The sequence below is a fragment of the Patella vulgata genome, chromosome 8 (assembly GCF_932274485.2).
Source record: "Patella vulgata chromosome 8, xgPatVulg1.2, whole genome shotgun sequence".
Lineage (NCBI taxonomy): Eukaryota > Metazoa > Mollusca > Gastropoda > Patellidae > Patella > Patella vulgata.
This window is the reverse complement of record NC_065886.2, coordinates 13313675-13328145: the sequence shown is the minus strand read 5'-3', so window position 1 is coordinate 13328145 and position 14471 is coordinate 13313675. Positions and strand designations below refer to the sequence as shown.

At 36.2% G+C, this 14471-nt stretch overlaps 1 protein-coding gene across 1 annotated transcript; it reads right to left on the bottom strand.

Moving 5' to 3' along the window:
* Positions 1–85: 85 nt before the first annotated feature.
* On the bottom strand, positions 86–14172 carry LOC126830550 (uncharacterized). The gene is made up of 9 exons (XM_056102954.1): positions 13692–14172; positions 11366–11470; positions 10723–10901; positions 7853–8683; positions 6094–7461; positions 4831–4950; positions 3045–3172; positions 2228–2424; positions 86–1448 (listed from the first exon to the last, which is right to left on the bottom strand). Exons 1-9 carry the CDS (start codon positions 13933–13935, stop codon positions 1264–1266), a joined length of 3357 nt encoding a protein of 1118 aa, XP_055958929.1. The 5' UTR covers positions 13936–14172; the 3' UTR covers positions 86–1263.
* Between the last annotated feature and the right edge of the window lie 299 nt (positions 14173–14471).

Sequence of the window (14471 nt, the reverse complement as noted above, 5' to 3'; positions counted from 1 at the left end):
TATTTTTCATGATAAAATTATTAAACATGAAAAACAAAATTATTAAAAAGCAGATAACTTTGAATGGAGATAACATTGGCTGAAAAGGTTTTCCACGAAATAATAAAATCGATAACTATAATGAGAAGGCATACTGCCTTACTTTGGTATTGTCATTAAATAAGATATACATTAATGAATATATGAAAATATCGGGTAAAAATAATAAATTATTATAAGGATAGATTCATAAAATTTATATTCAGGATGTCCTTCTTCATAAAAACAAAAAAAAAGAGACTTCCTTGGAATTCCGTTTTTAAACGAAGTAAACATGGTGTCATCACCGCTATAATACAAGGACAGCTGTCTAGTCATTCGGATGAGACGAAAAAACCGAGGTCCCGTGTACACATTGGCGTGCACGTAAAAGATCCCTTGACAGTTGGAATTCGATATAAGAGTAAGCCGTAGTGCCACTATCCGGGCAAAATTTCCCTCATAGCACACTGTAAGGCGTATGCCTGTCTTCATTAGCCCAGTTCGGAGCAAAATAGTAGGACGTTAAATCCCATTTCATTTCATCACCGCTATCTTGGAATGGTGGCATTATATCAAAAATCGATGCGCAATTTCAAGGGATGTGCATTTGTCTAAGAAACAATCATGCCAAGTTTCAGGTAGATTGTACTTCAATTGACGGTGCCGTTGGGCGTCTTTCAACGAGCCTCGCCCCTAACACAAGAACAGTAAGGAGATCAGCAACGCTCGGGGACAAGTTTCGTTCTTGGTAAAAGAAGCTCAATATTTAATATTCACAGACAGCGTGTTCGTGCAACTGATACTTATAATCAAGTCGTTTTATGGCAGCAACCACGAGTGATTTTGAAATGCAGATGTCCGTGTACCAAAACAATAATAATAATGTCCGTGTGATTGATACTTGGGGTATACCACATTCTATATAGTGAATGTTAGCATGGCTTGTAGCGGGAGCTGATCAAAGACATATTCTTTTGCTTCTTTCCTTGATCATTCCGCCCTAAAATCATGGTTATCGAATCTCTGTCCAACAAATATTACTTAGATCAGAAGGATCAGCCACACTTCTTTTGTTAGACTGGTTAGTGAAATGCCATCTTGACAAATCGCGAAAAACTTTCTCAGCAAACATCTAGTCTACAAAGGCTTCACCAACACAATAAGGCACTACAGATAGGAAAAGTAAACCCCCACAGAAGGTTTTCACATGATTGTTGATCTACTCCATCTTGTTTTTGATTATTAAATACTAGATAACTGTGCTGATGTTGATCGACATGCTTGAGGTGTTAAATAGGTATCATCTGGTTGAGGTGGTTGGGGTGTTAAATACATATCCTCTGCAGAACCAGCGTGCGATCCTGTACCGCTATTGGATGGGGCTGCTAAGTACATACCTGAAGTAATCTGATTGGACGAATTTCTGCCTGTAATAATAACCATAATGAAAGTAAGTAAATTAGATTCATCACCAGAACAGAACAGTGGCGTTCACAGGTTCGCTGATGTTGGGGGTCAACTCCTTGATTGTATGTTAGGGGATCACGTGGCTAAGTGGGTAAGACGCTGGCTCGCTAGCCTGGAGGTCGGGTGTTCGATCCCTGCATTGGCCGAGAAAGTTCATCCAGATTTTCCGGCGTGATTTCTCCCTGTCAGTGATGCAGGACGGAGGGCCTGACAAGGACAGCTGTCTAGTCCTTCGGATGATACGAAAAACCGAGGTCCCGTGTATACATTGGAATGCACGTAAAAGATCCCTTGGCAGTTGGAATTCGATGTAAGAGTAGGCGATAGTGCCGCTGCCCGGGCAAAATTTCCCTCATAGCACACTGTATGGCTTATGCCCGTCTTCATTAGCCCAGTATAGGAGCAGAACAGTAGGACGTTAAACCCCATTTCATTTCATTTTTGTTTGTATGTTAATCATGAGGTCTAGTATTCAGAAATGTGAGACAGGGGCACATTTTAAATATGTAAAAACAGATGAAGTAAACGTTTAATTCAAATTAAGAACATCAGCTTGTGAAACAAATTCGCCCTTTGGTTGGGTACCATCTGCCACCTTTCTGCACGCCAATGAAACATGATATGGCCTGATTGGTCTAACTGTAACTGAAGTATTTTTGCATTTACTATATTCCGTAAATGATATCATAGAATCAATACATATATTTGTTTTAAAATATAAGTAGCTATATAGTTATACCTTTATCATTTCTGTTGTTGAACTCCTTTATGTTTTCCGGTTCAGCATAATGTGGTTCCTGTAATAGTCTATCACGACGTGATCGATGACAATGAATGGCTAGGATGACTACAGAAATACCCAAAAGACACGTTAGCACAGCCAACACAACTATAGCAGGAATCATCCCATCTGTTGACTGCTTAGGACTTTCTTCCCTGGAAATTTTAAATAATATATATGAAATAAAATTGGGGTTTAACGTCCACTAAATATATGAAACGGCCAGATGTAAGGTTTTACTGGCTAAGCACGGTTTCCGGTGTTTGGGGGTTCCGTAAAAATTCCTGAGTTTGACTTCCCATAACATGATATCACGCTGACACTTTTATATCCAAAATGTAACAGAATTAAATTGACAGTGTTCTGCTATGTAATTTTCGTGCTTTGGGAGATGGCGGGAATACGTCAACAATACAAAACTTTTGAAACAGACATCGAAAGTAGTCGATGATTATATAATGATTGCAAACTTTCCCTATACAATTTTGCCAGAATCACAAGGCTACATAGAATTTGTTCAAAACTCGGATTATTTATTCAGAGGCACGCTAAAATAGGCCCTCCACCGAACACTAATCATGTCTTTTCGTTCAGTATAATATTCCAGAGTCACCCTAAATAACTACCATTACTGGTAACTTATGCAGACCGGTAAACCGTCCTGAAACCACCAGTTCAATTCGGGGCACATTCAATAAAAGTGTTAATTTTGTTTAACCGTAAAGTTGATGATGTCCATAGAAAATGATAAAACTTTTATTTTATGCATACTTACTCCATCTTGTCAGGGAAACATTTGTTGCATGTATAATCTGTTAGACATACAGAATTATAATCTTTAACAGGGTAATATAACGAATCTTTATTGAAGATGATGCCTTGTGATTTGGACCATGACCCAACCTGATAAAATATCAAAATATATTCACTATGTTGATTTATAAAAGCAATCAGATTGGAGGAATTCGATATTGGTGTCAGTTTTCTCCCCCAATAACTTCAACCTTAAACCTAATCTCTGGTTTCTTTCAACCCCACAGAAACAAAATCACACATGGACACTGATCAATGTGTAAAACCACTTAGGACTTGTCTTCCAGCACAAACCTGAATGGGATATCCACATAATAAAGTATCAAAGTTAATCATTTGTTCGAGATCCCTAAAGTACAGGTTAAATAGAAAATATCTTTCCATAATTTACCCTTCTTATATACTACCGCATCTAGACTACACCGACATTATTTGGGATAGTTGCACAGATCAATTAGAACACCTTCAACTTAACAACTTACGTACTATTGTGGGGCTGTAAAGGGAACTAACCACCGTTTACTTTATCTAGAAACTGGTATTATTACGTTGAATGAAAGGAGAAAAGGGGAAAAAATACAGACAATATGTAAAATCATTAATAGCACGGTTCCAAATTATTTGTCCAACCACATTAAATTAAAATTATCCTCATACAGTCTGAGAAGTAAACCAGTATTATAATTCATTAATTCCATCAGCTATCCGAATCTGGAACAGCTTACATCAGTCCATAATAATTTCATCACTCATAAAATTTAAAACAAGAAATCTCTAAACATGATCCAAAAATACCTATCTTTTATTTAAAAATCAAATTATACATACTAAACTAAGATTGGGCTGCAGTAATGTAAATTTTCATAAATTTGCAAGACAAATAAATAATCTTAACTGCAAACGTCGCAATACAGTATAGAAGATGCTTAGCACTATGTGTAGTTTAATGGTCAACTGCGACATATTAAGTAATATATTGAAATTGCCCGAGTGCGTTAGCACGTGCATTTCAATGAAATACGTCACGCGGGTCCAATATAAATAATGTACTCTTGACACATTGTCCGTACCACTATTTGAAATAATGGTACGCCAACACCAAAGCATGACATCACAACTTATTTTAAGTCCTGAAATTTCCCTTATATTAAGATGCTCAGCGTCTTGACATTTTAGATCCTAAACAGCAAAGCATTAAAATGCTGCTATAGGGATTCAAAAAGCTAACACATAGAGAAGAAAATATGTCAGTGTTTAACCATGCACATAGGTTTATTCAATTCTAATACATGAGCAGATTTTAAATACCCTAAATTTATGTGTAAATGAATATATTAATATGGGTTATATATTTATATAATTTCATTTTTTATCTATTCATTTTTTGCCCTTAATATTATGTGCTTATTTGAAACCGGAAGAGGGGTTTATATATTTTGCTTGTTCTCCGACCCCCTCCCCTCCGCCAAGTTACTGAATAAATATAGAGCTAGAGCTATGCCATACTTACCTGGAACCGGAATCTGTTCGTTAGTAAACTAGAGCCATGTCATACTCAACACTAAACTGGAACTTCCTGGTCTGTGCGCCACCGTGGCTCCATTAAAGGGATATTAAACCATGTATGCATGACGTTTGAGCAAATCAGCTTGAAAGAAAGTCCGTGCTAAGCTCGAAAGAGCTAAATTTACCGAATTTATTTGTAAGCAAGATATTTATATATTTTTTAAAAGGAAAGCAATGCCTACCTGTTTGTATAGTTTTTCTCCTGAAGTAACATGCATTATTTTATATTTGACAACACCATCACCATTGTCATCAAAAACTCTTTCCTGGCTACCTTTACCATATAAATCTAACTTTACATTCTGTAAATATAAAAATAAAAACGTACTAAATTCCAATCCAATATTACTTATCTTTACTTGAGTCACCAAACTGCGCATGCGCTAAAAAAATTGTAATCGTTGAGATCTATTGGAACATATTCTACGAATATATGAATGATGGAATGAAGCAATGAAGTTTCTTGCACTAACCGGTCTAATGAAGGCAGGATGAAAGTTATGAAGATCATTCAAGTATTTTGATAATTTTAATTTCTTTCTCTCTAACACTGGTGGGATTTGGCTTTAAGTTCTAAGCGTGATATGTTTCTATAACTCTATGGGGTCTATATACTGTGGAGGTTACCTAAGTTATGTAGAGAGGTTCTGGTTAATGTTTCGTCGTCGTTAGCTAGTACCACCGACAACAAGAAATAGGCTAACAACACTGGTGGTCTAAAGTCGGGCAATGCCATCGTAGTCTGATAATCCAAATATGGTAGTCCCATGTGTTAGAAACGTGGTTATAATTAGCCGACATCCGAGGTGCCCATATAAGTATACTGTGTTGAAATCCAGGGTAGCGTCTGTGCAGCTGACCAATCCGATAAAGGAGGTACCTGGTCAATTTCCCGGGGCTCGATATGACTCATGCACGTAACTTCTTTATAACGAACGTGCGCGGTTGAATTTCCTTTCGATATCATTGGGAAGCCCGGAACACCACAGCCTCCTGGGCTGAGAGGCTGGGGAATAAACATCATTCGGATTAGAGTACCTCGTTAAGTCGTAGGAGAGCCATATGATGTTAGGGGGTACGTCAGTAAACATGTTAATCGTAATCCAGTAAACACAAGCTGGGGAGAGAGAACTTATATGTAGCTTATATTTAATGTCATAGATGTGTGTCTAGTTTCCTGTATTCTGGATGTTGTAAAGATATAAAAACATCGTTAACGTAAAAAGTGTCCCAGTCTTAATTTAACATTGGAAATTGTTATCATGATGTGAAGTCAAAGAAAACTTCTAGACGACAGTATCACGGGCTGTATCACTAAGGGGAAGTAGTTCATAATTGATCTATTTAACGACACCGTAGTGTCACATTTCCTGATCTACTTATCTATCGAAATTATGGAAAGCTAAGCTCTTAGAATCTTTTCGTTACAAGAAAGGGATACATACCTTCTTTATGTATTCTGCCAACAGAGTGGGGTTTTGTTCAGGGCACGACGTTGCAGGCTGGCCACATTCTGTTGAACTGAGAACATTTTCTAAGCCTTTTACCAAAGCCTTTGTTGAGGCCACAGCAAATGGTATCCATTGGTCATAAAGTGACATCACTAAACTTTCTAAGTCACATTCTCTGGCTTTACCAATGACTTCGTCTTTTCCCGCTCTTTGGAAACTTCCGGTGAATATGCACTTTCCCATGTTTTCTAAGAAGTGACGGAGCCATGGATCAGACGGGTCATTGATAATTTGCTTGGTGAGATAGGAGATGAATGCCGGAATGGGAGGCAACTCTAAAGCAATACTCAGTGAACCATAAACTTTGCGTTGCTGTTCAGGAATGACGCTTTCTCTGCTTCCCCAGGTTTCAGATCCAATAAATATGAATTCAGTTTCCGCCATTCTCTCAGTCACAGCTTTTACTACTTGCTCAATAACATGTGACCTTACAAAAGTCACCACTAACTTAGCTTGTGGAGTTTCCCTTAACTTAGCCAGCAAACCATTATACAACGTGTAGTCGGTGGCTACAGGAACTTTATGACCTATAACGCATATGCCCGCGTTCTCGCCAAGTTTCTCCAATGTGGAATAAGCACCTTCTCCATAGGCACCCTCGGTGTAAATAACCTGGATGATGTTTGAACCAAGGGAGGTAACTATATCAATAACGACTTTTGCTTGTTGGTCGTCTGCAGTAGGTATTCTCAGAAAGTAAGGATACAGAGTTCTATCGCTAAGAAGTGGGCTGGTCGAGGCGTAGGATACTTGAACGTAACCAAGTTTAGCCAGAACTTCAGCTATGGCCGCACTCATACTTCCGCTCATCCCTCCAACATAACCAAGAATTCTGTGATTAATGTCTGAACTTTTCATTCCGGGTCTGAGTTGATAAGTTCCTTTGTGTAAACGTAACATTTTGTCTTTAATTACAAGTTCAGATGCACAACCATTTATCACAATCAACCCTACTTTCTTTTTAGAAGATATCAATGTGTTGTTTGGGTGGTTAATCTCCTCAATAGCAAATTTGATGCTTTCAGCGATGTCAGTTCCTAAAGAATCTCTTATCGTGTTTGTGCAGAGTAATGTATTTGTTTCATCAGGTACAAACACAGGGACAACGGCCACAACATACCAGTCTCCTTCCACAAATATCACATGGTCAGATATATCAGACGGAATACATTTTATACAGTCGGTTCCGTTAGGACATTGGGCAGTTGGCTGCTGATTGTAAGGTCCTTGGTTTTCTCCAAGTGGATAACTTTGTATAACACTTTTGTTTATTTGCAGAATATCGTCTTTGTAATTACCGACCTGTATTGAAAATAAATAGATTCAGAGTGAATACAAGATCACAGTTTTACTCTCTGAAATCACAAATAAAATAAAATAGGGTTTCAGTCCTACTTTTCTGCACAAATCTTGTAAATAAAGAGGGACCAGTACCACGCCTCCTCATCATGAAATTCTAACTGCCGAGCCAATATGTATACACGTAGACCTTGGTGTTGCGCATACTTGCTATAACCCCCTTTCTTCATCACCGACATGGTGAATCCGTGCTTTGCTCGGCCAGTACCTGGATCTAACCCGGAAACTACTAGTCAGTTACCCGATACCGTACTCACTAAGCCATCGTACCCCTTTGACCAACTCATATTGGTGTTAATGGTTTATAAGAAGAAAGGAAAGAACTGGAACTCACCTTAAGAAATTCACAGTCATTCAACCCATTACATTGTTGGAAATTATAAATTTCATACGTTTGATACTCGGGACCATAGATGATTTCTCGATTTTCCCCAAAGGTTATGTCCTGTGATACTGTGTTCAAGAACATATGATCGGTAAATGGAAATGCTTCGGTTAGGTTCGTTCTGGATTGGCCCAGTTCATCGATGTAGGTCTGCTTGGGCAATTGTCTCAGCTGCGAACAGATTATATCGTTGACGTTCGTGCATGTCTTTTGTTGAAGTTTCTTAAACAAATTGGCTAATATCAGAATTCCTTTCACCGCATAATTCATATAAACGGATTGCTGGGGGATCTCTTGTGCTATATTTGGTATAACATTTACCCAAGTGTGACTAAAATTCATTGTATAGATGTTCCTCCAATATTCATCAAATTCATTAATGTCAATTTTAGGAACACTTGTTACAAGCATACCTCGAGCTATGGAAAAATATTCATTGGCTATTCTTTTGAGGTAATATGAGCTTAATCGATTTGATTCGGACATAATTATTTCAGTATCATGACTTATCGACGTGGACAGCTCCAGTAATGATTTTACAAGACCATCATCCCCGATATAGATTATTCCACCTAGTTTCAGATCCAGAACATCCTTAAGGAAGGTTTTAAAGCTTTCCTGACTGTTGATGCTATTGAAAGAATGGTAAACTGGAATACAGATGCCTTTAGCTGTTGCCAATACTCTGAGCTGTTGCGCTGCATCATTACCGTAATCATTGTCTTCATAAATTATTCCAACATAATTCCATTTTAATTCTAACATAAGCTGTAACATCACCTATAGAAAACAAAAACAAAAGAGATATTGTGGTAAAATAAAGGGGGGAAAATCCAGTCGTTTCAGATTCTTGATATTGTTATCTAGTATGAAAACGATTTACAAAATTAACAACCCAAGTACAAAGAATTTTGCCTAGGATTACAAAATTGGCATTTAGATTGTTACGTTATGTGGTTACTGTCTGGATATAAACCAAACCCACGTTTGTGTGCTATAGTAGCTAAACTTTATTTAACAATATTATATGTGAATACACCAAGATAGTCATTGGACCGAAGACTAACATCATGTGCTAGTTTGTTTGTATACAGCTGATGCTAGTTATTATTATTATTGTTCGATTTATATAGCGCTTCATTACACGTGAAGTGTTTCTAAGCGCATATCACAAACATATACTTCAAACACACAGAAACAATCAAAATCAGGAGAACATAATTAAACACAGCTGCCTGTTAGGCGCTATTATTCAAAGGTTTATATCCAACAAATCAACCGGCTAATCTCAATATTGAACTCAGTCGAGGTATTACCTGATGAACACCTACACCAAGTAGAGTTCAAAAATAAAAACGAAGTTTAAAAGAATCAACTTCATTAACAAAAATTAAACAATCAAAAACTAAACAGATAAATCAAATTCAAACGAAACAAATAAAACAAAGAAAATGAAAAGAGCAGTTCGTTACCATTCTACATTAACAAAATAAAGGAAATCAACTTGTGAAAATTTTTTCAAAAAATAAGAGCAAAGTAACACTAATGTTAATAATTATCAAAAGGAACCAAGATCTTAATGATAAAAACATATATTTAAAGTTTCATCCAAATTGGATAAAAACTGTGGTCTCTAGAGGGTCCACAACCTTGATATACCATATCTATCTATTTCTTTATTAATTACAGGTATGTAAATTATTGTACCGGTAACCTAAATTTTATGAATATTGTTGTGATGTTATGACGATGTGCAATGCATATTGATATTGTGTTTACCTGTTTAAGATGAGTCAATAAAAATCTTTTCTTAAATATTTAGCACCCATGCCATTTAATTGGACGTACGGTATCCGCGACTTTGTTTAATATTATCATAGCAATCCAATAGTACATGTACCTATGCCTATTTAAAGATACATTCCTGTGTACAAACTGGGTGATTTATGGTATTATAATAGGACTAAACACATATTCAAACTAATTAATTTGTCATAATTTTGCTTCAAATCCTTCTCAAAACATTGTAATTTAGGCTAAATAAATCTTGTCAAAACATTCAAACATACGGTAGGCCTATACTGAAATGAAATAAAATGGGGTTTAACGTCCTACTGCTCCGAACTGGGCTAATGAAAACGGGCATTCCATATAGTGTGCTATGAGGGAAATTTTGCCCTGACAGCGGCACTATACGGATTTAATGAGCTTAGGGGTACCTGACTAATCTTTAAATTGACCCTAGGGTTAAAGTGTAGACAACCTATCTATAGTGGTGTAAAATCATCCAAATTGTACCATATTGCATGCCAAAATGGGGGGGGGGGGTCAGCTCAAAACAAATATGGCAGAAAATTGATGCATCGTAACCAATTTTCAGGCAGATTAGCATAACCTATTTTGAGGTTACCATATAAGAGGCTTATTTCATACCCTGCTTTACCAGTCAATATCTTCAAATAATTAATGTATAATGAGTTCACTAGTAGTACCACTCGGCAAACCTTGGCAAACTCTGGTACCCTATAGATATGTATTACCAACCTATGTTTCTTTTTAATATCTGTAAAGTTCCCTTGTAATGCCAAGATCTGATCAAATGAATATAGAATCACGATAAACTTTTTATAACCAAGAATTACACAGATAGGCTTTCTATAGCAGGTATGTTTGTAGAACGATAATTTTTAAATAAATAATAATAATAATAATCAATATGACATCATGCTATCCTATTTAAAACCACGAATTTAAACTAAATTTTCTTATGGTAATATGGTTGTAATTTTAAACATGATAGCCTGTTCTTGAATACCTACTTGAACCTGTACAGAATCAGGTGGAACAACTCTGTAAAGGTTTTTATAAACGGACTGGTCCGCAAGTTTGGATGAAGTAGCGCCGTAACTCAACATCAACAGGCGATCTGCCTCTGGCAAAAAGCTGAACAGATGTGACATATCTTTAGTTTCGGAACTAAATGTTGGACCAAGTATAGCTGAAATGAAATAAAGCAATTGATTAATTCTCAATACCACTGTAATTCGTGCGAAATACAATATTGCAAATCATTTGATGTAAATCAAATAGGGTAGTACAGCTAACCAGTTTAATCCAAAAATCAACTGTTTGGGTGGAAATACTAGAAGCTATTGGACTTTTGGTTTGTCGAACTATTGATATATCTTGGGTTAACGACAAGGACAGGTGATAAAACTGTTGACAGCCGAATGTAAACGTAGAGAATTTCGATTAACTCTTGTTTGACTTTACTACACTCATTCCGCTATTCATGCAAAATTCCATATTCCGGCAAGTGACTTCGTAAAATATTTCCACCAGCCTCAAGAATGATCCGCTTCTCCCACCTTGTTATACATCGCGCACATACTTTTCAAATAATAAAATAAAAACCCTATGTAGCAAATCTGTCATGGTGAACAAATTGAACAAATTACTTACAAAATAAAACAGCAGATTGGTTATCATTATTATAAGTCTGTGATAACTGAATTGCACTAGACACAGCTCTTTCTGATATTCCACATGTTTTAAAGGCGTGTATACCTGTAAATATATAATATAATCATAGATATAATACAGAAATGTGTCATAGCCTCGAGCATTTAGGAGATAAACACCTCTTGTTTCGCATTTAGAGGGGGTTTATTGTCCAATAGACATGTTCTGAGATCATTAGGACCCAAGACGCGTGAGGGTTGCGGGTTTTAATGTAAAACCGCAACCCTAACGCGTCTTGTGTACTAATGCGAAACGGGAGGTGTTTATTGACATTGTAACATGCTATTCTTTTTAGGATTTTCAAAGAACTTATTTTATTGTGTAAACTTCAAACTTCTGAAACTGCAATGGCGACTACACATTCTTCAGAGATCAGCAATCGGTTAACCCACACTGATCCGCAGTGAATATTCGCTAGGCCGAGACAATCAATGATAAGGATGGCAGCGATGGGACTTAATGAGCCACAAATATTAACTTTTTTCCTCCGACAAATTAAATTCTAAAACATTTTTCGTATGTATTAGAAAAATAAATAAAGATGTTTGAAGTATTTGTAGGTAAAAATTATTTCCTATTTTAGTGTAAATGGGTATTAAAATGAGTAAAAGGCTCCTTTCTGCTCGAATCTTAACTTAACGTCTTATGGAAACAATGCTCGCGCCATTGAACCAATAATTGCCGCCGCGTGATATGACGTCATTTGTTAAACGATCTCATCTTTTACAGAGATATTAGAATATTTTCGTAATACTCTGTGAAACAGATTGCGGTTAACCTCGGCGGACTAATGTTTATGCCGAGGTGTGCCGAATTAGTGATTGAATCCATGCGAAGATAAATTCAATTTTAAAATGCTTGCGTCTCGGGTCGCTGGTAAATAAATTATGAAAGAAAATGTTATTCGGATATTTCCAATAATATATTTTTAACGTTTGAAGATTTTTTAAAAGATTAGTAAATTAGTGATAATGCGGTGATTTTTGACCGGTAGGCCTAATGCCAACCGTCATTGAAATAGTTACGGCCTGTTAACCGAGACTACACAAGGGTGACCTTTGGCAACAATGATGGCTACGCTTTGGAAGTTTTTTTAGTAACTTTAGCGAGTTTTTAGCCTTTATTATTTTATTTGCAGACCGTCAACACAATTTTATTGCTAGTTCTTGTTTACATCCCTCGAAATACCCTATAAAACTATGTGATGCCTAGTATTCTAGTGGTTGCTATGTATACCGTTCTGACGTATTGTCAATTTTGGCATAATTTTCCGTTCTCCTAGGTCCATCTTGGCTGCTATTTCGCCTCCCTTACTATATTTTCGAACGATTTCTTGTGACTAATGACTCATTATAAGGCGGATCGTGTTATTCAGAATTTGATCAAACCTTGATTTAAAATTTCCACTTTAAAGTAGGCTAAACATTGCTGAGTGCAAAAAAACAAAAACAAAACAAAATTGTCCACGCTGCTTAGTTACGAATAATTTATGATGCCTAAAAACGGTTTATTTATGAATTTATGACTGATTTTGTACTGTTTTATGTATTTCAGAGATGTGTTTGGATAAAGGATGTGTGATGGTCATTTGAGCAGGAATTTCTTGAAGATATTTATCAATAAAGATTTGAGTTGAGGAAGATGGTTGAGCACAAAATGAAAAAAGTACACTGTAATATTTATACGCAGTTATTCGCCTTGCTAAAGGGGGTGTTATTGTGGAATCGACAGTGACTAATTGACCAATCAAAACGCAAGATTCACCCTTAAGCATGTTACAATACACAATAACAGAATACATACTCGTGTCCGCTTCAGCCAATTTTACCACGGGATTGTATTAGAGTATTGAAAAGAAGAAAATATAACAATCTCACCTGAATACAAATTTATAAAAATAGATAAATAGTCATCACATGAGTAAATCAGTCTAATAAAAGTGTTAAAGATTCACCTAATATATCAATGTCTCAGTAACATTGTGAATTAAACAAAATATCAGTCTATAACTTGATCCGGGCAAATCCATCAAGCGCATGTCATAAAGTTTTCGTAATACCGTATCACTGTTCATATTATTCCATGCGTCAGTTTGTCATAATGAGATTATAAAAGACACTGAACCTTTCAACACTGAACCTTTCAACTCTGCGGATAGCGATGTGTCTCGACAGTCTCCCCTCCCACCACCTCTACACACATCGCCATTACCTATAAACAGAATGTTAGAATCAATTTGTACTTAACCACTAATAAAACTAATTACCTATTTTATGCCCTCCGGGTAAAAATGTATTATTATTTAATTTATCTATGATCCACCTTACAGCTTCAAATTCCTGTATAGAATATGGATCAACAGTACTGGAACAACCATTGGGTCCTGGGGCGTAAACATTAAAGAATCCACCAATATAAACACTGGCATCTTCAGGATATCGAATCTGGTCCTGTGAATTTGTTCTGATTAGACATCCATAGAAAAACAATACCAGTAATATTACTCTCATATTGTACAGATGTAAATTACATGAAATAGGGGAAATATATTATAAACTGTTTCAATGGCATTTAGTAATTGAACTAGACTAGAGAAGTCTAGTCGAAACGTCGCTCAGTAAAAAGCAGTAATTGTATTCCATAGAATTGTGACCTGTATAACTATATTATAGTACTATTGCTTTCATAAGTTTATAGACTTTAGCTCTATTTAAATCTGGTCAGCGTTAGTCAAGAGTCACATCAAGCCCCATTCTGGTTTAACTAGAATGTTTCATGTTGCATGGAAGTAGTATACCTGAAATAATGAAAGATATATTAATCAGGCATTATGAAAGAGCTATATCTGCCTATTACAGGTCTTTCTTTGGGTCTTAAATGTTATATATATAAATATTAATTAGACATTTATTAACATGCCACGACCATGATTAACTTTCGATGTCATCGGGTGCCTCCGTATATAAGTAGATTAAAATGGTGCAAAACTATTAGAGATAACAGAATATCAGTTTCGTAAATATAGAATTTATTTACATCGGTAACA

Bases quoted from the DNA above. Each gene is read 5' to 3' on its own strand.
- LOC126830550 (XM_056102954.1), bottom strand. From the start codon at position 13,935: ATGAGAGTAATATTACTGGTATTGTTTTTCTATGGATGTCTAATCAGA. The intron at 4,951-6,093 runs GTATGTATCCCT...TTATATTTACAG, and splicing joins TGGCAGAATACATAAAGAAG to AATGTAAAGTTAGATTTATA. The intron at 1,449-2,227 runs GTATAACTATAT...TTATTATTACAG, and splicing joins CAACAACAGAAATGATAAAG to GCAGAAATTCGTCCAATCAG.